Source organism: Choloepus didactylus, chromosome 22, assembly GCF_015220235.1.
Source record: "Choloepus didactylus isolate mChoDid1 chromosome 22, mChoDid1.pri, whole genome shotgun sequence".
NCBI lineage: Eukaryota > Metazoa > Chordata > Mammalia > Pilosa > Megalonychidae > Choloepus > Choloepus didactylus.
This window is the reverse complement of record NC_051328.1, coordinates 42,474,703-42,502,253: the sequence shown is the minus strand read 5'-3', so window position 1 is coordinate 42,502,253 and position 27,551 is coordinate 42,474,703. Positions and strand designations below refer to the sequence as shown.

Below are 27,551 nucleotides of genomic sequence, written 5' to 3'. Positions count from 1 at the left end.
AACCCTGAAATATTATGCTAAGTGAAATAAGCCAAACCCAAAGGACAAATGTTGTATGTTTCCATTTATGTGAGTCCATAAGAACAGGTGAATCCACAGAGACAGAAGGCAGATGGGTGGTCACCAGGAGAGGGGGTGGGAGTCGGGGAGGGAGAAGACAGCTGATGGCCAAGGGGCTTCCTTTGGGGGTGACAAAAATGTAGAACCAGATAGACATGATAGTTGCACAACATTGTGAGACTACTAAATGCCACCAAATTATTCACTTTAAAATGATTAGTTTCAGACTGACAGAGAAAAAGAGAAGACAAAAATAAATAAAATCAGAAATGAGAGGGGGACATTACTACTGACCCCACAGAAATAAAAAAGATCATAAGAAGATACAATAAACAAATGCATGCCGACAAATTAGACAACATAGATGAACTAGACAAAATTCCTAGAAACGCAAAAAAGTCTAGAAGAAATAGAGGACCTCAACAGACCAATTACAAGTAACGAGATTGAATCAGTCATGAAAAACCTCCCAACAAAGCAAAGCCCAGGACCAGGTGGCTTCACAGGGGAATTTTACTGATCATTCCAAGAAGAATTAACACAAATCCTGCTTAAACGCTTCCAAAAAAGGAGGGAAAACTACCTAAATCATTCTGAGGCCAACATCACTCCCTGTGCTGGTTTGGATGTATTATTTTCTCCCAAAACGCCAAGTTCTTTGATGCAGTCTTGTGGGGGCAGACATTTCAGTGTGGATTAAGTTGGAATGTTTGGATTAGGTGGTTTCCATGGAGATGTGCCCCACCCAACTGTGGGTGATAACTCTGATTGGATAATCTCCATGGAGGTGTGGCCCCACCCATTCAGCATGGGCCTTGATTAGTTTACTGGAGCACCATATAAGATCATACAGAAGGAGTGAGCTTGCTACAGCCAAGAGGGACACTTTGAAGAACGCGCAGAAGCTGAGAGAGTAGCTGCAGATGAGAGATAGTTTGAAGATGGCCGTTGAAAGCAGACTTTTGCTCTGAAGAAGCTATGAGAGGACAAACACCCCAAGAGCAACTAAGAGTGACATTTTTGAGGAACTGCAGCCTAGAGAGGAACGTCCTGGGAGAAAGCCATTTTGAAACCAGAACTCTGGAGCAGACGCCAGCCACATGCCTTCCCAGCTAACAGAGGTTTTCCGAACACCATTGGCCATCCTCCAGTGAAGGTACCCAATTGTTAATGCGTTACCTTGGACACTTTATGGCCTTAAGACTGTAAGTTTGTAACCAAATAAACCCCTTTTATACAAGCCAATCCATTTCTGGTGTTTTGCATTCCTGCAGCATTAGCAAAATAGAACTCTCCCATACCAAAGCCAGATAAAGACACTATAAGAAAATAAAATTACAGACCAGTACCTCTTACGAATATAGATGCAAAAATCCTCAACAAAATATTTGCATATCAAATCCAACTGCACATTAAAAGAAGTTTACACATGATCAAGTGGATTTAACTCAGGTATGCAAGGGTGGTTCAACATAAGAAAATCAAGTAATGTATTACAGTACACTAACAAAAGGAAAGGAAAAAAACCACATGATCATCTCATTTAATGCAGAAAAGGCATTTGACACAATCCAGCATTTTTCTTGATAAAAACACTTATAGAAATAGGAATAAAAGGAAACCTTTTCAACATGATAAAGTACATATATGAAAACCCACAGCTAACATCATACTCAATAGTGAAAGACTGAAAGTCTTCCCTTTAAGATCAGCAACAAGACAAGGATGCCCACTGTCACCACTGTTATTCAATATTGTACTGAAAGTTCTAACTAGAGCAACTAGGCAAGAAAAAGAAATGAAACACATCCAAATCAGAAAGGAAGAAGTAAAAATTTTACTGTTTGCAGATGACATGATCCTATATTTAGAAAGCACTGAAAAAAATATGAGAAAGCTTCTAGAACTAATAAATGAGTTCAGCAAAGTGACACAATACAAGAATAACATGCAAAAATCATTAGTGTTTCTATACACTAGTAATGAGCAATCTAAAGAGGATATCAAGAAAAAAAATTCCATTTACAATAGCAACTAAAAGAATCAAATAACTAGAAATAAATTTAACCAAAGATGTAATTGACTTATACAGGGAAAATTACAAAATTTGCTAAAAGAAATCAGAGAAGATCTAAATAAATGGAAGTACATTCTATGTTAAGATGTCATTTCTAACCAAAATAATTTAAAGATTCAACACAATGCCAATCAAAAATCAAACAGCCTACTTTGCAGAAATGGAAAAGTCAATCATCAAATTTATTTAGAGTGTAAGGGGCCCTGAACAACCAAAACCATTTTGAAGAAGAAGAAAGTGGAGGACTCACACTTCTGACTCTAAAATTTATTACAAGGCTACAGTGGTCAAAACATCATGGCACTGGCACAAGGACAGATCTACAGATCAATGAATTCACAATGACACTTCAGAAGTAGACCATCAATCTATGACCAACTGATTTTTGACAAGGCTGCCAAAAACACTCAACCAGGAAAGAATAGCCTCTCCAACAAATGGTGCTGGGAGAACTGGATTTCCATATGTAAAAGAATGGAGGAGGCCCCTTATCTCACAGCATACACAAAAATTAACTCCAAATGGATCAAAGACCTAACTATAAGAACCATAACTATAAAACTCCTAGAAGAAAATGCAGGGAAGCACCTTGAGGATCTAGTATTAGGCCATGGTTTCCTAGACTTTACACCCTAAGCACAAACAATAAAAGAAAAAATAAATAAATGGGATCTCATTGAAACTTAAAGCTTTTGTGCAAAGGACTTTATTACAAAAGTGAAACAGCAATCTCTCAGTGGAGAAATTATTTGGATGCGACATATCCAGTAAGAGTTTATGCAGAATTTATAAAGAAATCCTCACAACTCAACAATAAAAAGACAAACAACCCAGTTTAAAAATGAGCAAAAGACTTGAATAGACATTTCTCCAAAGAGGAAATACAGATGGCTAAATGCATAGGAAAAGATGCTCAACATCACCAGTTATTAGGGAAATGCAAATCAAAACCACAATAAGCTACCATTTCCCATCCACCAGAATGGCTACTATTAAACAAACAGGAAGCTACAAGTCTCGGAGAGGATGTGGAGAAACAGAATCCCTCATTCGCTGCCGGTGGCGACGTAACGCAGTGCAGCCACCGTGGAGGACGGTTTGGCGGTTCCTCAGGAAGCCAAGCACAGAGCTGCCATGTGGGCCAGCAACCCCTCTTCCAGGTAGAAACCAGAAGAATTGAAAGCAGGGACTCGAACAGGTATTTGCACCCTGATGTCCTTAGCGGCATCAATCACAATAGCGCAAAGAGGGGAACAACCTGAGTGTCCATCAACTGATGAATGGATAAATGTAGTACACACACTCGATGGAATATTATCCAGTATTTAGAAGGAATGAAGTTCTGGTTTGTGCGACTACACAGATGAACTTTGAGGACATTATGCTGAGTGAAATAAGCCCGCACAGAAGGACAAACACTGTACGACCTCACTAATACAAAATAATTAGAATACGTAAACTCTCAGAGTCAGAATCTAGAAAACAGGTTACCAGGGGCTGGGAAGGGGTAGTGAATGGGGAGTTAAGGCTTGAATTGTACAGTTTCTATTTGGATTAAAACTTTACAGGGAAAGTAGCACAACTTTGTGAGTGCAATTAACAACAGTGAGATATATATGTAAATGTAATTAAAAGGGAGAAATTTTAGGTCTTACATGTTACTGGAATAAAAATTAAAACATAGGACTGTACAATACAATGAACCCTATTTAGACTATGGACTACAGCTAGTAGTACAATTATAAAAATGTTCTTTCATGAACTCTAACAAACATACCACACTAACACAAGATGTTAATAACAGGGTGGTATATGGGAGCTAAGCATTTTATATATTTTATGCATAATTTCTGTAAAGCTGCAAGTTCTCTAACATTATTCAGAAAAAGTACGGTTAGTCTTATGTGATGGGAACTTCACCACAGTTTAAAAAAGAATTGGGGGGCAGGGGCTCTCGGCTGGCCCCTGCTGGTGAGGGTGACTTTCCGCGCGGCCCAGGGCTGATCCCCCAGCTTCAGGCCCCCCCGCACCCCCGGCATCCTGGGAGAGGTTTCCTTGCTGATTTTTAGTTCTGCGAGGGCAGCAGCGCCGGGAGCTTCACCCCTGGGTCCGCAGGGAGGATTAACGAGATGTTTGTAAAGTGTTGGAGCTCCCTGGAGACCAGCTCCAGGAGTGGGCAAGAAGCCGCCAGAGAAGCAACCCTGAGCTCATGGGATGAGGCGGCAGGAGAGATCGGGGTCCGGGCAGGGGCTCAGAGAGGGGTACAGAGGCCCGGCCCCAGCTGGGGCTCCTCGGAAAGGCCCTTCCCACATCTCCAGGAAGGTGGGCGGGTGGGATGCTCTGGAGTCCAGTGCTCTGGTCTGTGACGGGTAAACGCACGGGTCCAACAAACCACCCACCCTGCTGGGCCCGACCCCACGAGGCTCTGGCCCCCATCTGCTCACCAGACACTCGGCAGGGCCGGGGCGTCGTTCTTCCACAGGATGCAGGACCAGTATGCTGAGGGGATTAGGGCTCTGTTTAACCAGGGGATTAGGGCTCAGCCACACTGACAGACTGACTTGCCCTAGGTCCCAGGAGCAGGGCCAGGCTTTGCACTGAAGGGCGTTTCCAGAGAGGTTTGGGACAGACACAAGCAATCTGTCTTCAGGAGCTTGTGTGTAATGGACGGGCCCAGACAACACCCACAAATCAAGCAAAAAAATGATTGCAAGATGTGGCAACGTGATCGACTATCAACTGAGCAGCAGGGCGCTACGTGTCAGATAAAGCAATAGACTGGAGGGGCCCGTCTTGAAATGTCTCCGGTGCTGTGAAGAGGCCAGTGCCACGGGAAGGAGGGCAGGGAGGGCCCAGAGCAGGGAGAGAGGATGAAGGATAGGAAGGAAACATTAGAGAACGCAGAGGCGGCCACTGAGCCCTGAGAGACCCCAAAAGCCAGGAGAATGAGTGTATGGAGAAGAGAGCTCCTCTAAACCGCCGGCGTCCGGCCTCGGTGTTTGCAGAGAGAAGCAGTGTCCACCTAGGAGTGAATGAAGTGCTGGAAAGCCTCTGGGGCCGCGGAAGGAGCCAATGTTGACCCGGGTCCCTGAGAGCTGTTACCGACATGTAACTGTGTTTGATGTGTGTTTCTGCTTAGAGACTCCTGATTTAACAGAGCATCTGAATGAAGGAAGTTCATCTCACATATGCGTTTTCTCTGTGAGGTGCGCCCAGGCCTTTTTGCACGTAGGAGCATTAGACAGCACCTCAGCAGGGCTGCAGGGAAATCACCTCATGGAGGAAACTGCGAGGAACTGGGGTGCTGCGGCTTGGGGGAGTGCTGGGCAGGGTGGGGCTGGGCCGAGGCTGGCCGATGGGAGAGGCCACTCACTCGGGCTGTGCACCGTCCTCTGGGAAGGCTCTAAGCCTGGAGAGGCGCCTTGGGCCCCGTAGAGCACGGCCTGGGGGTCGGGGGGGGGCACAGAGAGTCTGGTGGGGGCTGCCCACGGGGGCCGGCAATGTGTGGCTGCTCTGGGGAGGTGGGGAGCTCGGAGAGCAGTGAAGCACTGGGAACCGGCGGGACCTGGCCCTGGATGGTGGGGAGGTGGGCAAAGAGGGGGCAGCCAGGAGTGTCCGGGTTTCCGGCCCTCGGTCAGGTGGAGATGGGGAAACCGGACGTAACGGGGCTGAAACAAAACGCCACAGTCCCCATGGCCTAGAGGGTGAGCCACTCACTCTACAGAATTTCAGATCCACAAACTGGAAAACCTGCGTTCTGCTCTCCTGAGTGTACCCCTCGGATACAGCCGGGGGGTGGAAACACACGTGCCCTTCCTGGACCCTTGGCAGACGTCACTGTCCGAGCACGGCTTCCTTCCACCGAGCCTGGGGTTCATCTCAGAATCCTGCTCCAGCAACGCTCCGGCAGCCGCTGCCAGTCAGCCAAGGGCAGCAGTGCCCAGTGGCCCCGAGAGCTGCCCCCGTCACTAGTGTAAACAAGCACCAGGCCCCAGACCTGAGGCGCAGCCGCCCCGCAGTCCTCTGCCACGGGTGCACCCCACGGGCACCGTGGGCGCCGCTGTGGGTGGAGGAAGGTCCCAGCGAGCCCGGCACCCTGGCAGCCAGCAGCTCCTCGTTCAGACGCTTCACGAACCACCCCACGGGCGGCACTGGGCAAATACCCAATCAGGGATTGTTAGGCTGGAAAGGCAGAGACATAGGGGCTGCGTTGGCGCCAGCCCGGATGCCCCAGACTCCCCCAGGCTGTGCTCAGGGCTCAGGGGCTCCCCAGCCCCCCACCCAGGGGAGAAGCTGCTTCCCCTCCTCCCGCCAGGAGACCCCCTCCGGCCATCCCACCCCTGTACATCCTGGGAGTCATCCGGGTCTCTCTCTCCTCACCGCCCACCCTGGCCAGGCCTCCCAGGACCAACTGGGGCCCCAGGAGGTGGAGAGAGACAGGAGGAGGAGAGCGAGAATGCGGCCTTGCCTGACTCCCCGAGCTCCCACTGGACGGCGCCGACTTCCTCCTGGGGCTGCCGGAGCAATCCGGGCAGCTGCGAAGAGCAGAAGCCCGCTGTCCCTCGGCCCTGGGGCTAGAGGTCCGAAACCCAGGTGTCAGCAGAGCCGCGGTCCCTCGGGGGGCTCCCGGTGGGGGCTCCGGCCGCGTCCCCCATCGCCGCCCCTCGCCCCGCGCTCCTCCCCGGGCGTCTGCCTCCGCGTCTTTCCTGCTTCTTTACAGGACACCTGCACTCATGGACTTGGGGCCCCCGAACGCCAGTGTGACCCCATTTTAACTAAACCAATTCCATCAGCAATGACTCTATTTCCAAAGGTCAGAGGCTTGGACGTGTTTTGTTCGGGGGACACGATTCGACCCGGGATGGCGGAGAACACAGAGTTCCCTCCGGGATGCGCTGAGCTCGGGAGCCGAGCAGACCGGGGACCGGGTTCGAATTCGCGTGGCCCGCCCAACGCCTCCGGGATCCCGCGAGGCCTCTCCAGCCTTCCGGTCTCGGCACACGTCGGCCGAGCAGCTCCTGGGTCTGGGTTTGGCACGAGGCACAGCAGACCCAGCAGCGAACAAACGGGCAGCGTCTCGGGCCTCGACGGCCGAGCATTTAGGGGAAGGCGTCATTAGGTCCTCAAGGTTGGCTGCGGAACGGTCAGGCCGCCCGCCTCTCCCACCCGCACCAGCTCCCGCCGCAAGCCGGACGTGAGGCCCCAGAAGGAACACTGAGCACCCCTCGCTGCCCTGCAGCCAAATGACCTCCGAGGGCCACCCCCGCCGGTGCGGGAGGCCAGCGGCCTCACGGAGCAGAGTGCACCTGCCTGGGGTCTTATCTGGAGAAACAAACACCCCCCTGGTCTCATCCCCCAAACCACCAGGCCAAGGGCAGGGGCGAGTGCACCGGGAGAGGGACCCGGGGCTCCGGGAACGAGGGAGGCTCAGTCCGCCCATCTGGGCAATGGGTCTAAGGGCCCCTTGCACCTGAGAGGACCAGATGGGAAGGTGCAGAGACCAGCTTGGGGAGGGGGCACCGTCAGGCTGAACAGGTGGGAGCTGGTGCCGCCGAGCCGGCCGTCCAGGCAGGGCCTGCACCAATCGATTCCAGAATATTTCGAACATCACCCCAGGGAAGAGTTACTGCTCTTCCAGACAAGTAGGAAATTAAAATGGAAACAGAAAAGCATCCCCATTCTCTCAACGGCGAGGAGAGGCGACTTTCCCGAGGTGGCGGTGACGAGGCGAGTGGGCGTGAGGCTGGGACCACATGTTGGCGGCTGCTTCCAGGGGGCCATCCCCCTCCCACCACACAGGAACAGCGAGCCCGGGGTGCAGTGCTGAGCTCATGGCGCCTCCCGCTGACCCCCAAGGCAGACCGAACGGCCCCTGGAAAATGAAGTGGACGTCGGAGACCCGCCGGGTCCCACCCTGTGGGTGCTGGGCAGCAACAGACCACTCGCAGGTGGTGAAATGTTTCCTGGAGCCAAACTCGGAAGGCAACTTGTCACGCATCCTCGTGACATCCAGTGGGCGTATCCGGTCACACTCGGGCCGGGCGGTCACTGCTTCTGGCAAGGAGAGGGCGGCACGGGCATCAGAACTCACGGAGGGCAGCTCTGAGGGGTCGGGGCTGGTGGCACCCCGGAAGGCCCCTGCCAGCGACTGCTGAGTTTGTCGGGCCTGACAACCTGCCTCTTAGGGTCCCGAGGGGAAAATGATGAGGCTGCTTGTTACAATCCCGAGGGCGTCCCTTCCCCAGCTGCCCCAGGAGGTGGGCGCTATTATTCCTGAAGTGCAGGTGAGGAAACTGAGGCTCAGAGAGGTGAAGGCTTACACGAGCACAGCAGACACAGGCTGGTTTCACCCCGCAGCCCCCAACACTTAAGAACTCAACTGGATTCATCTTGATTAGAAAGAGCCCCTCCTTCCCCCTCCTCACTTCTCTACTTGCTAGGTGCCAAGAAGGAGACTGTTGTAACTTCAGGGGGCTCACAATCCCAACAAGTAAATAAAAACTCCTGTGCCACATGCCAAAGTGGAAAAAGAAAGTGCCTTCGGATCAAAAAAGGAGCAGCCAACATTCTCTTGGAGTCTGGGATGAATTTAGAGAGGTACATCTGAATTGGGTCTTGAGGGATGTGTAGGAGTTTGTGAAGCTAAGAGGAAGAGGGTCTTGAGGGATGTGCAGGAGTTTGCCAAGCTAAGAGGAAGGAAGGGCATTCCAAGTAGAGGGAAGACGTGTGTGCAAAGACAAAGGCACAGGGAATTCATGCCCAGAGGGTGATGGGGTGGCAAGGCAGATCCAGGCCAGGGGTCAGTGGGTTTCAAGGCCAGAACATGGGAGGCTGGACGTTACCGGGGAAGCTTTTAAGTGTTGGAATAAAGCGATCAGCATGCTATTATGCACAGTGGCTCAGCTGCAGAGAATGACCAGGTGAGTCATGGAGGACGGCAGCTCTCAGAGGAGGGCACCATCGAGCAGGGGTCCCCCACCCACCCAGTCACCCATCACTCTCCTCTCTGCACCTGTGTGGACAGCCTCTCCCTAGAGGCTGGGCTGGTCCCCACCCTGCAGGCTCTGAAGCTCTCGGGCCCCTGCTTCCTGTACGGAGCAGACCGCTGGCCCAGGCCCTCTGGGTCTCCATCAGGGCTCAGGAGGGCCAGTGGGCAGCCCAGCCTTAGCAGGATAGAACAGGCCTCTGTGGGGTTTGACCAGGATGGCTCCCGGACTGCCCACGTGCTGCCCACAGGGATGCAGCGCCTTGCGGGGCGCACACCCGGCAGACCCTGATACACAGCCTGCCAAGCTGGGGCACCCACAGCGGCAGGAGATGCCTCCAGGGCCCCCGGCTGAGCCCCCTGGGCCCCCACCTGCACTGTGCAGCCTGGGAAGGGCATGGGCACCTGGCGCTCCTTGGGGCTCCCCGCCGGTGGGGAGCTGAGATCCCCACTCCACCACAGCGTGGCCGAGTGCAGGGGACACTCTCGGGCAGGCATTGGCCCAGGTGGGCTCAAGGCCACCGGGGTACGGGCAGGTGAAGTCAGGGGCTGGAAAAAAGAACCCACTCGGCCACGCGGCCAGAGTTCAAGTGTCTAGATATACACACACACACACACACTTTTTAAAGTCCTTTCTTTTCCTCAAAAATAGGATCATATCACACGTACGCTTTTACAGCCCTATTTTTCACTTCAGCCTTCCGTCCAGAGCGTCTCAGAAGGCACCTCTGCCCTGGGGAGGAGTGTGTCTAATCGGTCTTTGTGTCTCCACACCAGGCACCTAGAAGCACTCAGAAAGCATCTGAATAAGAGTGTTTACATCCTCAGAATCACAGCCGCTGCCAAGCATTCCTTCTAAGATGGCATCTGTATTTAAATGCACAGGAAAAAACCTTCAACCACTACCCTAAAATACCCAGTGGCTTTCTTGGGGCGGTGGGATTCGGAGACTTTTGTTTGTTTACCTGATTCTCAAATTTGATAAAAAGAAGAAAGAGTCACGTCAAGAGCCACCGTGAGGGGGGAGTGCTCAGCCTGGGAGGACGGAGAGCCCCCTCCCCACGTTCCCACCAGCCTCTCCCCTGCCCCCCGGCTGCCCCGGGTCGCTGCCCAGCACTCGCAGGCCTGGCGCACACGGGTCAAGCCCCTGCTTTGCTGAAACAAAGGGTCAGCCCGGCCCAGTACAAGGCTCCAGGGAGACCAGGGTCCGAGGGGGCCTGGCGGTGGGCAGCAGAGGGAGGTGCTGCCCGTCTCCAGCACTCTGGGGAGCGTCAGTGACCTCGTAGCTGCCCACCGGCCTCCCCGAGGGCTGGGCCTGGGGCCGGGAGTCCCCGCACCTGCCGGGCCAGGGGCAGCTGGTTTGAGCAGTCGGTGTGTGAGTCAGGCTGCGCTGGCTGCTGTAACAAACAGACCCGGCACCACATAAGGGCTCACACAGAACAAAGTCCCATTCTTATTCTCGTAAAGTCAAACCCAGGTGTTCCTGAAACAACGGCTCCAGGCAGTGCCACAGAAGGATGCTACAGAGACAACGGCCTTCAGTGTCAACGGTCGTCAGAATTACCCAGCACCACCTGCGAGTCCTCCAAAAAGGTGGTAATAATCATCACCCAACATCTGATCAATCTCATTACCAATGTCAGGAAATACAGGAATCAGAGAACATATTAAACCCACCCCAGGATACACATGGCAAACTCCGGGCTCTGAGAATATTCTACAGGACAATCTGATGTGCCCACCGATGAACTATAATGGAAAAGAGGGATGGAGGGGGGGGGAGGGGGGAGGGAGGGGGAGGGAGGGGGAGGGAGGGGGAGGGAGGAGGGGAGGGGAGGGAGGGAGGGGAGGGAGGGGAGGGGAGGGAGGGGGAGGGGGAGGGGGGGAGGGGAGGGGAGGGGGAGGGAGGGGGAGGGGGAGCCTCTGGGTTAAAAGGGACTTAAGAGACACATCAAGAAGTTGCAACATATAGATCCTCTTTTAATCCTGATTTAAATAAACAAACTAATTTTAAAAAGAAGCAACAGGAGAATAAGAAGCCTGATGTTAAGGTATCAGTGTTTTTTTCAGGTGGGACAATGATATTGAGCTTATGTTTCTAAAAAATAATTTTTACTTTTATAGACAAAATGATATCATGCCTGGGATTTGCTTCCAAAATAATCTTGGTTTTTAAATTATCTATAAACTGCTTGTTGAGCTGTATTTTGAAAGTTAACATCCTTCTGTATATGTTACATTTTACAATAAAGGAAATAACTGAAATTGTGAAACTATGACCTGTGACATTCTTTGAAATTTGCTCTCTAACTTCTTGTTAAACAGTACTTTGAAAATTATCACTGTTATGTACATGTTAATTCGAAATGAAAAACGCACAAAATAAAAATAAAAATAAAAATAACCTCTGGGGGAGGGAGCGGGTCGGGGTTCAGATGAAACAAGATGAGCCAGGTGAGCAGCCTGGATATTTGCTACCCTCTCCTCCACTTCCATCCATGCTTGAAGCTTCCCCTAAATAAACAGTAAAGTAGAAGCGCCTGCGTGTTCCCAGCGGGTGGGCGACCCCTGCCATGTGGCGACCTGGGGCCCAGCGCCGTGAGAGTGCGGCTCCACCATCCTCGACGCCCCCCTCCCAGGCGCCCACGCGTGTCTGGGCGAAGCTGGGGAAAGAGCTGGGGATTCCCGGGGAGCTCCTGGGCCCTCCTGGCAGGTCCATCTCACCCGCACTCACTCTTTGCCGTCTCGTGCCCGGGCATTCAGCCACGCCGTGGTGACCGTGGGACCCTGCACTCCAGCCATGGGACCCCACGCTCCGGCCGTGGGACCCTGCACTCCAGCGGGGAACCCCTGCGCTCCAGCCGTGGGACCCTTGTGCTCCAGCTGTGGGACCCCCACGCTCCAGGAGGCAATGGAAGCGGCTGGGGGGCAGCCTGTTGGCGCCAACCCGGTCACACTGAACCCCCAACCATCGGGCACGTCTGTGTCATCAGTGGGTGTTGGACTTTGCCGAGCGCTTTTCCTGCATCTCCTGGATACACTCGTATGACTCCGTCTTCTGCCTGTGGGTGTGGAGGATTATATAGGGTGGTTTTCAAACACTGAACCAGCCTTGTGCATCTGGAGTAAATCCCATTTGCTCGTGGTGCACAATTCCTTTTCCATTGCTAGATTTGATTTGCTCATGTTTGGTTGAGGAGTTCTGCATCTCTGTTCAGGAGAGAATTGGTCTGTAATTTTCCTTTCTGGTAACGTCTTTGGGTTTTTGTTTCAAGGTAGTGCTGCCTCATAAAGTGACTTAGGAAACATTCCCTCGGCTTCTGTTCTCTGCAGGAGACTGTGACAAAACGGCATCATCCCTTCCTTCAGTGTTTGCTGAATTCACCCGTGACGCCGTCTGGGAGGGGCTATCTGGTTTTGATGGTTATTAACTAATTTAATTTCTGTAACAGATACAGGCCTAATCCCAGTGTCTCTCTCCTTGTGTGTATTTTGGTAGACTGTGTCTTCCAAGAATTGATCTACATAACCTAAGTTACCAAATTTGTGAGCACACAGAATTGTTTTGTTTTTAAATTGTCTGTTGCCCCAGAAAAATTCAAGGCAGTTTCCAACAGAGAGAGGTGACGGATCTGCCCGGTCGCAAGCCCCATGTCCCCGAGGGGAAGGGATGAGCACCCCCCTCCACGGCGGGGGAAACCGAGGCCCTCGGGACGGAGAAAGCCACGGCAACAAAAACGAAGTAACAACAGTGATGACGGACCTGGATTCGAGCCCACAGCACGACAGGCACCAGGCCACCCGCTCCAGGTTCCCGGGAGCCCTGATGGTGGGGAAACTGAGGCCAGGTGTTAGGCTATTTTCACCCTCCCCCACCCCAGGAATCCAGGGCAGGGAGTGGGGACGGGGCGAGCGCAGACATCCCCCCGCTTTCCCCGGCAATGCTGCTGCTCCCCGGGCTCTCCCTCCCCGGAGCCAGGGCAGGCTCTGCAGCAACCCCCAGGGCACAAGCTTACCGAAGGCTCTGGGGCCGCAGGGACGGCCTCCCTGGTAATGCCGGCAAAAGCAGCCAGCGGCCCTTCCAGCTGCATGGGCCCTACTGCCTCCCCCGTCCTCCCCAAGTCCTCCCCCCTCCCAGCAGCGTGGACCCCAAGGTCCTGTCCCCAGGGCTGGACTCCACCTCACCTGCAAGACAGTGAGGGACGGGCCAGCACTGGGGGCCAGTGGCACAGCCCCGCTCCCACAAAGATCCCCCCCTCACTGCTCCCCAGCCCCCCAAATTCTCTCCTGAGCACAGTCCTTGGAGGACCCCTGCCTTCCTGGAGCTCCTGGCTCAGGCAGGGGAGGCTGGCTGCCTGCAAATAAGCATATTTACTGTGGGACAGGATAAAAATATTTATTAACAACCAAACTGTAGGTGTCTTGTAGGACACAAATGGTCCCTAAGCACATGAAAAGATGCTCAGGGTCGTTAGCCACCAGGGAAATGCAAATCAAAATCATGATGAGATCCCCCTTCAAACCCACCAGGACAGCTACAAACAATTAAAAACAGACAATAATAAGTGTTGACAAGGATGTGGGCAATCGGAACCCTCACACACTGCTGGTGGGACTGGAAAGGGTGCCGCCGCTGTGGAAAACAGTTTGGTGGTTCCTCAAAAGGTTAAACATAGAATTACCATATGACCCAGCAACTCCAAACCTAGTTGCCCCAGTTTGCTAATGCTGCCATTATGCAAAACACCAGAAATGGATTGGCTTTTATAACAGGGGTTTATTTGGTTACAAAGCTACAGTCTGAAGGCCATAAAGTGTCCAAGCTGAGGCATCAACACGAGTTTACCTTCATCAAAGGAAGGCCAATGGCATCCAGAAAACCCCTGTCAGCTGGGAAGGCACATGGCTGGCGTCTGCTGATCCCGGGTTGTGTTCCAGCTCCTCTCTCAGCTCCTCTGTGTTCTTCAAAATGTTGCTCTTGGGGCGTTTTGTCCTCTTTTTGCTTCTCTGGAGCAATTCTGGGCTCACATCCCCAAATTGTCAGCAAAAGTCTTTTCAGCAGCTGTCTCCTAAATGTCTCTCTGAGCAGCTGTCCAGAACGTCCCTCTGAGCTGCTCTGAGCTCCTCCTGTCTGTGAGCTCTTTTATAGGACTCCAGTGATTAAACCAAGACCCACCCTGAATGGGGGGAGGGTCCATAGCTCCCTGGAAATAATCTCAACAAAGCTATCACCCACAGTTGGGTGGGTCACATCTCCATCGAAACAACCTAATCCAAAGATTCCAACCCAACCAACACTAATACGTCTGCCCGCACAAGACTGCATCAAAGAACATGGCGCTTGAGGGCATAATACGTCCACACCAGCACACTAGGTATATCCCTGAGAGGACTGAAAACACTGCTCACACAAAGAAGGTATACAAATGTCCAGGGCAGCCTCGTTCGTAGTAGTCAAAAAGTAACAACAGCCCATGGGTCCATCAACGGATAACTGAAATATGGTCTACCCATACAATGGAATATCATTCAGCCGTAAAAAGGCATGAAGTCTGGAACTTGCTACGACATGGATGGATCTTGAACCCGTGAGGCTGAGTGAACAAAGCTGGTCACAAACAACCACGTATGAGATTTTCCATCCATGTGCAATGCCCAGAACAGGCAAATCCTGTCAGCTGGGCGACCACCAGGGGCAGGGGCGGGCACGGACTCCCCCCGATACCGAAGGCTGGTGGGGAGGGGGCCTGGGGGGTGGCCCATGGCTGGGCGGAGCCCGTTCCTATCTTTGGAAATGCAGAGGGGGCCAGGGCTGAGTCTGGGGGTGCAGCACTGGGTGGGAGTGAGGGGAAGCCGGACGCCCAGCCGAAGGCGGGAGCTCACCTTGGAGGAGGGCAGAGGCCTCTCGGGACAGCGACACCCACAAGCAGAGGCTGGTCCTTCCGTCAATGAGATAACCCCCGTCGCGCCACCCACTGTGACAGGTGGTTCCCGATAGGGTGTCTCTCACGCATGCCTTATGTAGGCAGTTTTCCCGGGAAACTGTCATGACCAGCAGAAAGCCAGGAAACCGAGACCGTCACAGCGTACGCAGGAGTGTGCCCCACAAGTACGAGGAGGAACGCGGAGAGCGGGGAAATGTGGGCTTAGGGACGACGGCTGACATCCAGGTTACCCAAGCTGAGTCCCGAACAAAGCATCTGCAGGGCAGGCTCGACTCCAGAGGCCGGGGGGCTCTAGCTTTCAGCAGAGTCGAGGCAAAGAAGAAGAGAGGCATACCAAACCAAGGGCACGGCCTGGGCTGCAGCAGGGCCACGAGAGTGTTCCAGAAAGGACCAACGGCCCAACGTGGCTGGAGCTATGGGGTGTGGGGCTCAGTCCATGAAGATACTTTCTTCCTTCAAGAAATACACACTGAGAGCTGTATCAGTCGGCCATTCCCACAACAATGCTGCGTAACAACTACGCCCCCCAAACTCGGTGGCTTAAAACCATCATTTAATCTCACTCGTGTGACCAGATCTTCTCCAGGGGTCTCTCGTCCCAGGGCCGGTTCTCACGGCATCTGGAGAAGCCCGAGAGGATGAGCAGATCCGCACGAGGCCTCTGAGGGGCTGGAACTTGTGCGTTGTCACTCGCACCCCATTCCAACGACCAAACCAACCACACGGCCACGTCACCAGTGGGAGGGACTGCAAAGTCCACGGCAGGGGGTGTGGACACGTGGGCTCCAGGCTGGACCGAAACGTGATTCAGTGACATCAGGCAAGCCCCTCAGACCCGGCCAGGCGAGCATGCGGCTGCACCCAGCTCCAGGTGTGCTTTGTTCCACTCCACCTCAGATGGGAAACAGGCTGCCACCAAGGGGCCACGGGGCAGAGGATGCTGTCCCCATGTCCATCTCCCTTGCCTGCCCTAATGAGGGGCCCGCATCACGGAGGGGTCTCCCTGGGAGGACCATGGAGCCCGGGCTGTGGTAAGACAGGCTGGCATTCCCACACCAGTGCTGGGCACCCAGCAGGTGCTCACGGATGCCGGGGGCTCCGGGACAGAGAGACGCGAGCAGACCCTGTGGGTTGCTGCCAGGCCTGCGGGATCGGTGCCCAGGCCCATGCGGCTTGTCAGACCTAGCATTGACATCGTTAGTCTTAAGGGCCATGATGCAGCGAGCGGCCCAGCGCCCGGCCCGGCCTGCGAGTCACTGCGTCTCCTCGTCACACAACCCACTGGGCACCCTGTCACCAACCCACTTTACAGACAGGGCGGCAGCGCCCGGGCCATGCGGCTCACACATGGCAGAGCCCCTCACGCCCTCTTTCTCTCCGAGACAGAGAAGAAACGGGCTCCTGTGGCAACTGGGGGTTTGGGGTTAGGTTTAGAGGAAAAACCATTCCTGGCAGCTCCAGATCCTGGGGCGGATCATGGAGAACATTTGGATTCTCCTTCCCTGGGGACTTGAAAATGCAGATGCCGCTTTCTCTTTGGAAGAATTCGATTTCGGGGGCCGGGCCTCCCAGCCCGGGATGGGTGACACAGCCGCCCGGCCCCGGCCTGCCCTGGGCCCCGGGTCACAGCATGGCTGCCCGGGGCTGGGTGCCTGGCTCCCCGAGCCGCCCGAGGCGCTTTCCTGTGTGCCAGGTGGGGACACGGCGAGGAGGCAGAGGGTCCCCTGCTCTCCAGTCTGGCAGGTGACAGGTTCGGTTCGGGGCCCACAGGGAAGCAAGCAGGGGCCAGTCCCCTCCAGCAGCCTCCTGACCCCGTCAGCAAGGAAGGCGGGACCCGTGGGGTGGGAACGGGGGACTGTGGAGGGGCGGGACGGAGGCGGCTCCCAGAGCCCAGGGCACCCCTCAGCTGCCGGACGCTGGGAAGCAGTGGGGGAGCTGCTGACCAAGATCCCCTGGACCCCTCGGAAGCTGCCCAAGGGTGTGTGGGTGCCTGGGACCCCCAAGGCAGCCAGCCCCCAAAAGTGACGCAGCCACCTCTCGCCCCCAGAGATCTCTCAGCTGGTCCTGAGCCCGGGGACGCTGGCACCCCACTCCCTAGCTCCCCCTTGGCTGTTTCTTTTCACACGGGAAGGCCGGGGTCAGAGCAGGAGACCGTCGCCCACTGGGAGGCCCGGGCTGGTATGTGCCCACCTCCTGGCCCGCAGGAAGCCGGGCGGGCACCCAGCACAGGGGGCGCAACCCCACAGGCCCCCAGGCGGGCAGGACGGCACATGCCTTCTGGGGGGACCCCAGAGGAGAACCCCCCGGCCAGGACAGGGAGTGTGTGAGCTTCCGTGGCTGCTGTAACAAATGCCACATGCCCAGAGCCTAGAACCACGCAGACCTGTCCCCGCCGGCTCCGGACGTCAGCAGTCCTGGGGGAGATGGAGGCTGAGGTCAGGGTGTTGGCTGGTCCCTCCTGGGGGCTCCCGGGGACCCCGTCCCCCGCAGCTCGTGGCCCGTCCTCCTCCCCCGGAGCCGGCAGCACAGCCGCTCCCATTCCCCTCCGACTCTGACCCCTGCCCCTGCTCCTAAATCCTGTGACGACAGGGTCCCCCGGGTCCTTTGTTCCACCCCCTCTGCAAAGCCCCTTCACCACGGGTCCCGGGGAGGGGGCTGCACATCTCGGGGCTGTTACTCAGCCGACCACAGGAAGCCACCGGTGCCTGTCCCCGGCCCCCCAGGGTCAACCGGCCCAGCACGGACACACCCTCCGGCCATGCCACCGCCAGAAACGGACCCGGCAGCACAGCTGGGCGTGCAAGGACAGACTTCGCAGCCTCTCCAGCAAGACGGAAAGACCAGTACACACGGAACACGCGTGAACCAACAACAAGGGCCAAACGGGGCACGTCCACACCACGGAGCATCACGCAGCTGCTATGAAACAAGGCACAGAAAGACATCCACGGCACAAGCAAAGGTAAAACAGAAACACACGCTCCAAATCGTGCACGCGCTACAACTCCCTTTGTGTAAAAGGAGACGATGTGCGTGTGAGACACACGTATACACGCCCAGAAAGATGTGGAAATGCTGCAATGATCTCTGAGGTGGACGGTGCAGGGTGGCCCACGGGTTACTCTCTGAGTCTGTCTTGCTACAGAATTTTTACCAGGATGTACTGTTATAACTGTAACAAACAATAATGTTAAAAGGCGCTGTTTCCCAACCAGCCAGTAAGAGACCCCAGGCTCCTTCCACGGGGGCCCCTGCATGTCCCCCCACCCACAACTTGGGGAAGTGGTCTGCTGGAGGGCAATAACCTACAGAACCTTCTGGAGCAGGGAAGCCACTCTACAGGGAGCGGAAGGGAAATAAGCCCCAAGCCCTGAGGTCACCCGGAAGCTGGAGACACCGGCTCAGGGTGCACACGCAGCAGGCGCTCAATAAACGGGTGGGATTCGGAGCGCCCCTTCCTGAGGGGCCTCGTCTGAAGATTTATGCAGCAAATCTTCACCGGGGCAACGCTGCATTTAATGGACCTTTCAGGGATGCCGGCTGCCATCCCCACTTATGACCGGGGATCAGAGAGATGGAGCAGGGAAGAAGGGGGCCCCCGGTGTGCACCCCAGCCTGGGTGTGAGACCGGGGAGCTGCTTTCCTTCGCACGCGGGGCCGTGGCTTCCCGTCTCCAGTCGAGGCTCTGCCCGCAGGTTTCCCTGTCCCGCTGTGCCCGTCGGGACCACTCCGAGGGATCCGAAGGCTCCCCCAAGGGAAGATTCTGAGGCTGACTCGGCCTTGGTGATCAATCAGCCATGTCTGCCATGGGTGCGGGCAGGGAGGACGGGGCCAAGAACTTGTCACCACTGATCTCCGTGCCCAGAAGTGGCCCCCCCGGCCTGCCCCCAATTCCACACTCAGCAAAGCAGCCCAGGCAGGGCTGTCAGCTGCTGGCCGGGGACCTGCCTCCATTCCTGGTGACCGTCTCAACTCAGGAGCAGGTGGCAGCCCCCACTGCACCCCCTCGGGGAAGGCCCCCACACGCCTCCCCACTGCAGCCTGTTCACTGCCCCCCCAGATCCTACAAGAGCCCTTGCCCGACCCAGGGGCCTCCCAGCTGCGCCCCACAGCCTCGGAAGCCCAGCCCACCCCATCACCCCACACCAGGGCTGCTCCAAGGCAGCGAGAGAGCCTCACAAGGCCACGGCCACCCCCGGCCCACACAGCCCCTCACCCCCAAGTGGAGGTCACCCCCAGGAAGCAGAGTTGGCTCCAGGTCCAAGGTTCCAGATTTAGCACCAAAGGGGAGACCCACCAAGAGGTGGAAGGTGGGGTGCCCGCCCAGGGGCTCAGGTGGTCGGGCCCCTCCCCTCCCCCGTCACAGTCAGCCTGATGCGTTTAGGAGCAAACCCAGCTCCCCTGCAGGGTCTCTCTGAGCCCATCTCAGCCCAGGTGTGCGCATGTGCATGTGCACGGATGTGCAAGGGGTGCACGTGTGTTCACAGGTGCACTGTGGGTATGCATACACATCTGTGTGTGCCCGTGTTAGTTGGTGCATGTGTGTGTGCACACATGCATGGTCGTCGTGTCTACACACGTGTGTCTGGTGTTTCACGTGTCCGCACACGTGTTCAGGTATGCGTTTGTATGTGCTGTGTGCATGTGCACACATGCATAGTCACCGGGTGTGCACACACGTGTTTGCCTGGTGTTTCACATGTGCACACACATTTTCAGGTGTGTGTTTGTATGTGCCGTGTGCATGTGCATACGTGTGTCACATGAGGCCAGTCGTCCTCCTCATTGCAAGCCCCCACCCCCTGCAGTGGGCGGGTAGAAGTGCTTTGCAGACACCACCGTGTGCAATGCACAACCTCCCCAGGGGAATGTACTCCCCCATCCTCAGGAGTCAGGGGCCTGCCCAGGCCACACGGCGAGAATGTGCACGAGGGTCCACACCCTCGTCTGCGGGACCCCAGGGCCCCGGCCCTGCAAAACTAGGCAGGGAGACCAGCAGGCATCTCTCCACTAATGCTGGAAGCTGCTGCCTCGGGGGGACTCAGGGGGCCCCCTCACAAGTCTCGAACCCCTGGCTGTGGCCCCAGGTGCTTCCGAGGAACAGCATCTGTGGGCAACCCCACTCCCTCGTCCCCAGGGAACTCGGCCAGCCCCTTCCCCACAGCCTCCTGGTCCCTGGGACAAAGAGGAGACCTGGCAGGGTCCTGCGGGAAGGGCCAGGTAGCCTGGTGAAGAAAGGGAGTGGGGGCTAAGCATTCATTCATTCATGCATGCATTCACTCACTCACGAGGTTCCTGTGCAGAGACGACAGGTGCCGCACACAGCCCCAGGCCCTGGGACCGGGAGGAACGACCAGGCCGGCCGCCACCTCCCGCAGCCCAGGAGGACGCAGGTCAACGAAACCCCCCCTCCCAGCTCGATCTGGTGCTGTGTGAAACCCTCCAGCATCTCTTCACAGCGATATTTACTTGAGCTGAGAGAGGGCCCCACGGAGCCCACCGGGTCTCCGAGGTCAGGGGGCCACCAGTTTCAAGCAGCCCACTGCCCGCTCCTCCCTCGCCCTCAGCAGACATGGCGAGTTGATCCCAGCACACTCTCCCACACCTGCTGGGCAGCCATGAACAATCAATCCAGAGTTCTGCTCAAGCGTCCCAGGGGCTCCCACAGGGAGGGGGACAAGGAGTGGGTAAACAGGCCCCTACCCCAGCTCGGCTTCCACGAGGGCCTCCCCACCTCTATCTGAGTTATGCTCTGGGGAACCGTGCAAGTGTCTGTGCAAACAATGGGGTCTGTGCTGGACGAGGACTTCTCCGAGCCCCTCTGATCTCTAGTGTGGGTGGATGCATTTATATTTTGACTCCCGACCAGACTGCAGGGGCTCCCTGGAAAGAGCAAGGCCCTCTGTTGAGCAGCCACAGATCAAGGGCCGACTCTGGCTGCTGAGAGAATGTGTGCTGGGATCGATCAGTGATGTCTGCCACAGGTGCAGGTGGAGAAGCGGAGGCCAGGCCTGGAGGTGACCCGTCTGCCCCCTGGTGAAGGACGTGTGACAGAAACGTCTCAGGTGTACAAAGGCAGGAGAGGCCCGTTTCCCGTGGTCCATCGGAACGCAAGCTGCCTAGATCAAGGGTCACTGAGAGAACACCCCGACACCTTCCCTTCTCCTGCGATGACCGCTAGGTGAGGTGGCAGGGCAGGGTCCGTCACAGTGGGGGACGAGGACCCTACAGGAGGAGCACTTCCTCAGGGTCCTCCCAAAGCCTCCCGCCCGGCCACAAAGGAGGGACGGCAGCACCCTGTACACTGAGCTCCGCTCGCAGGGCCACCGGCTCCTCCCGCACTCTCCTTCCTGGCAGCAGCAAGTCTCACCCAGACAGACCCGCCTGGAACCATCTTCTCCGTCCCTGCACCTCATCTCCTACTGGAGACGTGCCTCCTTGGGCAACCCCCAATCTTGGGCCTTGGTTAGAGTTTCATCGCCCCCTGGGTGGAGGCTTCTGGAGGACGGCATCCAAGCAGGACGGGGAGATGGAACGGCCAGTGGGCCTCGAACCAGCAGCACCGCACCCCAGGAACACACGGGAAATGCAGAGTCTCGGGTCCCGGTGAGACCAGCTGAATCAAACACTTGGGCTGGGCCCAGCCATCTGCACCTTCACAAGCTCTCTGGACAATTCTACCTGCGCCTTGGAATCCCCTGGAGAGCTCTCCCCGGAATTAAATCAGCACCTCTGGGGTGGGCCTGGACCTGTCAGGTTTTAAACCCCTCCTGCGGGGATTCCAGGGTGTGGTGGGCTGCAGACCCCTCCCTGAGGGAATCCCAGCCCCCTCCTAGCTGTGTGGCCCCAGCTCTGGCCCCCAAGCAGCTCTGGGCCTCAGGCTTCCCTGTGAAGTGGGGTCTACGGACCACCTCTCGGGTGACCAGGGCAGTGGAAGCTGCGGTGACCCCGTCTCCCACCCACACCCCCTCCTTGCTGCAATCAGGGTGGGGTCCTGGGGGGCTCTGGTGAGGACCCACCAGGCAGCTTCACGGTCACTGGGCTGAATAAGCACCAGCCGCGCGGTGACCCGAGGCCCCTCCCGCCTCCCCACCTCGGCCACGACAGTGACCACAGCCGCCTCCATGCCCAGAGGAACCCCTGGCCCTCGCGGCCGCCCTGGCCCAGCCATTCCTCACGCTCCTCTCTTTTCTCCTTATCTTCCTTTTTTACAAATTTCAAGCCCATTGGGAAAATGAAGCTGAGTGTAGCTCTGGCCAGCACGGCCGGGGACGGAGGCTCAGTGCCACCACCTGTCGCAGGGGCCGAGGACACTGCCAAGTGCTTGCTCAGCTCTGCGGGCGACCCAGATGACCCCCACGCCAGGAAGGCCAGGCCACAGCTCAGGGTCCCAGTGAGGTATCCACATGCCCCCCTGGGGCTGGGAGGAAAGGGGGACGAGGACAGCTCGGCTCCTGGGGAAACCCGCGCCCAGAGAGGTGCAGCAACTTGGCAGCGAGGGCTCCGCAGCCTCCTCTCGGGCATACGTCACCTGCTGGGCCATGCAACTTAGCATGACACTGGGAGGGACCGGGAGGCCCACCCAGGAGGGGACAGGGGACAGCGGGGACACTGCAGCCCTTCCCAAGCTCTGCACGTGTCCAGGCCTCAGGTCAGCCGGCCCCCAGGCTGCCCGTGTCTCTGTGTGTGCAAGAGCGTGTATGTGTGTGATTGCATGACAGACGGTCTGACTTGTGTGAACACATGGGTGAGAAAGGAGAGAGCCGAGTGTGTGGGAGTGCCTGCGTGTGTGTGCATGTGTGCGGGTGTGAGACGCGGGCGTGTGTGTGTGCGTGTGTGTGTGTGCACAGTGGGGCCCTCCTAGCCAGCCGGCCGTCTGGAACCAGGAGCCCGTTTAACTCGCACTCAGCACCCACCACACCTGCTACCTGTGTCTTCCTCCTGCCAACGGCCCCCTGTGGAAAACCCGCTCGGAGGCAGGCCATGCAGGCCGGGGTGGGGGGGACCACGCGCACCTGTGCACCTGGGCGCACCTGTGTGGAGGGGACCTGGGAAGGGAACTGGGGGTTTCTATCAGTCTGTTTACAGCTGCACATGCACATGCACCCCCACATGCACACCGGCCCCTTCCCCCTTCCCCGCTCTTCCAGTCCCTCCCTCCGCTAAGCACACCAAAGCCACGGATGGCCCGGAGGGGCTGGTGTCCCTCTCGCCTCGGCCACCCCCACAGCCCCCTCCTGCTGGTGCCCCCCACCCAGAGGGGAAGGCAGGCCACGAGCGGCGCCGAGACCCAGCACCCACCACTGGGGCAGCTACCCCAGGCCTTCACGAGCCTCCCAGACGGGTGCCGTCACCCCCATCTCGCCGACGAGGAAACCGAGGCACTGGGAGGCGCAGACCAGCCCCAGGGCGCGCCATGTCTTGTGGATGCAAGGCTCCGTCCACACCACCACGTCCCTCCCCATGGGGACAAGATTCCCCCAATTCTTGTGGGAAGTGTCAGAAAACTCGCCCGTCCTCAGGCCCTGGTTGGTGGGTCTTTAAAATGAAACTGGTTCTGCACAAGAGTCTCCATTAAATCCTCAGGCTTCTGCCTCACAAACCCTCCACGGCTCGGAGCCCTGGCGGGTCCCCTGGCCCCTGAGCTGCCTCTTTCCGCAGGGTCAGCACAACAGCCAGAAAAATGGGAGATTAAAAAAAAAGGAGGAGGAGGAAAACTGGAAGGAAAAAAATACGTCAAAATGCTGATGAGATAGACCAGGCCACTGCCCAGGTGTCTTCTTGCTTTCAAGTTCCATTTCTCAATTTTTCTATACAGAGCAAGTATTACACTTATAATGGAAAAAATAACTATCGAACTTAATTTGTTCTTAAAATACCAGGTAATAGACACGCATGCTGCTATTTATCTCCCTGTCTGAGCATTTTGGGGGAGTAGAGAGGGGGTCAGTGGAGCAGGTGGGGACCTCCAGGTTCAGATAGTAATTCCAGCTTTTTTGCAGCTCCTTGGAACGGTTTTCATTTCCCTGTAAACCCTCGGATGATGTCAGTGGCAGATATTCTGCCAGCAAACCACAGCCACTGTTTTTGCTCCTTCACTGCAGATCAAGTCATTTAAAATCAGAACCAAGTGGACTAAGATGGTGATCGGTGACAAGGATGGGAAGATTTGCGTGTGACGAGCCTGGGCTGACCCCAGGGCCTGGCCCCTGCTGGGGACAAGTCACAGAGAAAGACCCAGATCTGTCCCAGGGGAGCCTCCTGTCTGGGCCACCAGAGACACCCAGAGCCGTTCCCAGACCCTCACCCCAAGTCCCCACAGTCTCCAGGCCACCTCTGAGGCCCGACCCGACCCCGGAAAGCACACCGAGGGCAGGAGCCACAGATGCTGAGATGTCTGGACACCCTTCAGTCTCAGCAAAACCAGCAAGTGGCTCAGAGACTCAGGCCGAGAGACAGGCCCAGCTGAGGCCCTTGGCTGGCCCTGGTACCTCACGGGTCCACTGCCTCGGCTCAGAAGCTGGCTCCACACTCACCCCCCAGCTCCCAGCGAGCCAGATGCCAGATGTCTTCCCTCTGGCTCGCAAGCTCCCACCCTGCACAAGCTCCCAAAGACGCCTCGGAACCCAGGGTGGCACCGCACCAACTGTCTACTCTGCGCTCTTCGCTCAGGGCCCTGCAGAACCCCAAACTCAGAAAGTGCCGCATCCCGATCAGAACACCTATTGGCACCAAGCCCCAAGGCTTGTGTGAGCCCTTCGCCTGGGGTCCCCAGCAGCCTCTCGTGGCCACGGATCTGGGAGGCCGGGCAGCGTCCACCCTCCACCACGCCGGCAGTGCTGGGCGTCCCATGCTCGCCTGGGCACGCAGTCAGGGCAGCACGACACCTGGCGCTTAGCCAGCAGCTGTCCTGACGATTTACAGCAGACCGGTCCACTGTTGCACCCGCCAAACACTTACATCAAACACCAACAATAAAACAATAGAGACCTCTCTTTGGTTGGGAAGACGCTTAGGGCCCAGCACCCTTCAAATCAACTCTCATCTGTCCCACCCCTGCCTGCCTCCAAGTCTTTCCGAGGAACCCCAGGGTTCCGTGGGGCACAGGTCTGAGAAACACCCGGGGAGCCTGAGCCCTGGGCACGGCCCAAGCCTGGAGGTCCAGGAGGAGTCACCAGCCGGGACTGCGAACGCCGGCGGGCGGCCAAGTCCCCGTCCTCCCACCCCCACCCGCACCCACTCCCCTGCCCCTACCTGGAAGCTGCAATCTCCGCCTTCTGCTTGGCGATGGTGGCCGCCCGCTCGGCTGCCTCCACCGCCCGGTCCACCTTCTCGCGGATCTTGCTGGCCCGCAGCGGGATGAGGTTCTTGCGCTTGCCGCTGACGAGGACGTTCTGCTTGTACTTGCCCTCCTCCTCCGTGCCGTCGGGGAAGGTCATGCAGCCGTAGCCGTGGCGCTTGTTGCCTGCCCACTCGCCCGCGTACTTGAGCCCGTCCGAGCGCTGGCTCACGCCGAAGCCCGAGCGCTTGTCGTTCTTCCACTCGCCCATGTAGGTCTCGGTGGTGGTGGCGTCAACGTCGTCCTCGATGACCGACCGTCGGTCGGCCTCCCCCTCACCCATGCTGACGGTTGGAGTGGACGTCGCTGGCCGTCGAGCTGACCGTGCTCATGCCCGCCTCGCTGCGGAAGGAGCTCTGCCGGCTGCGCTGGCTGGCCAGGCTGCTCTTGGACTCTCCGACTTGCGCAGCTTCAGGCCGCTCAGCAGCGAGCGCCGGAACAGCCCCTTCTTCTTGCTCTTGAGGATCTCGGCGTCGCTGTGGGCCACGAGGACGAAGCCCCCGCGGGACACGGCCGGGCTGCCCGCCACGGCAGGGGAGGCCTCCGGGTGCAGGGCGGTGCCGTTGGTGTGCTCGCTGCGCAGCGAGTTGATGGACGTCCTCAGGGGCGACCGGATGACCGCCGCCATACCGTACGGGACACTCTGCCGCACGCCGTACCCTTGGCGCATGCCGCCGACCCACTGGCCCTGGTACGTCCCTGGGGAGACAAATGACGGGTGAGCGCATGGCAGCGACCGGGACACAGATTTGGGCTCTAAAGGGTACCGAACAGGCTGCACTGCGAGGCAGTGAGCTCCCTGTTTCTAGGGGCATCCAAGGAGCAGTTGGAAACCATGGGGTGGGAGCACCACAGAAGAGATTCGGGTGCATTGCGAGGGGTGAGAAAACCACTCTGAAGCACCAACATCAGCACACTTGCCCTGTTTAGCAGCTGGGGTTCCAGCCTGCTCTGCCCCCCGTTACCCCATCCACAGAAAGGACTGCAGGCCACTGTGAAACCCAAATGAGCCTCACTTGTTGCCCAGAACAGGGTCAGCAGGTGCCGTGCGGGGACAGGACCCACCACCCCGGTAAGGACTTGGGGGGGCAGTGTGGGGGGCTGTCACTTCATGCTTCCAACTCACAACAGTGCTGCCGGCCAGGGCCAGAGGCCGGATCTTACCAGGAGGCAGGTTTTACTCATCCCACAGAGTTTTTATATAAAATTGGAATTAACAGCCAACATTTCAAAGTCAAGAGATTTCACACCAATGTTCAGATCTGGAGGGTGCCCCCAAAATCAGAGGATCGGCAGCTCTGTATCATCCCTTTCAGACAGCAGAAGTGACGGGAGGCCAGGGGCTGCCCCACCCAGACAGGGTGGTCCCTCCAGGTCGCCAGAGTCCCCACCGCTCCCCACTACCTCCCACCCAAGCCGGCTTGCACCCCTTCTTCCACCATGCCCTCCCCGACCACTGCACCCCAGGGTGCATCCTCCCTGCTTGCTGGACCATGAGCTCCTGAGAGCGAACTGACCCTGGTTCCAGACGATTCAGTCTCCGCTTGACATGTGCCAGCTGTGCAGAAAATGCCGCGCTGGCCACAGCCCCCGGACAAGGACCCCGGAGAGCCCCAAAATCAGAGGATCCGGAAGCTCTGTATCATCCCTTTCAGACAGCAGAAGTGACGGGAGGCCAGGGGCTGCCCCACCCAGACAGGGCGGCCCCTCTGGGTCACCAGGGTCCCCACTACCTCCCACCCAACTCGATCTGGCTTGCACCCCATCCCCCACCATGCCCTCCCTGACCACTGCACCCCAGGGTGCATCCTCCCTGCTTGCTGGACCACGAGCTCCCGAGAGCAAACTAACCCTGGTCCCAGACGATTCAGTCTCCGCTTGACATGTGCCAGCTGTGCAGAAAACGCCGCACTGGCCACAGCCCCCGGACAAGGACCCCGGAGAGCCCTTCACGCCGAGAGCACACGGTGCCTTCCGCATGCTTCCGCCTCCCCGTTCAGCGCGTGACCCATGCAGCCAGGGCCTCGGCAGCCTCCCACGGGTGGGGGTCCCGGCGGTGTGATTTGCTGTGGGGGGAGGGGGTGTCCCCACAGGAGCAGGGGGTGCGGGGGGATGGAGCTGAGCACGCTGGGGCTCTGGACTGAC

At 57.1% G+C, this 27,551-nt stretch overlaps 1 protein-coding gene across 1 annotated transcript in view; it reads right to left on the bottom strand.

The window, feature by feature from the left end:
• JPH3 (junctophilin 3) overlaps positions 1 to 27,551 on the bottom strand; it is a 77,722-nt gene that overhangs the window by 26,277 nt on the left and 23,894 nt on the right. Inside the window, 3 exon segments of the mRNA XM_037816425.1 lie at positions 25,322 to 25,698; positions 25,700 to 25,801; positions 25,804 to 26,105. Coding sequence (XP_037672353.1) covers positions 25,322 to 25,698; positions 25,700 to 25,801; positions 25,804 to 26,105 — 781 coding nt within the window.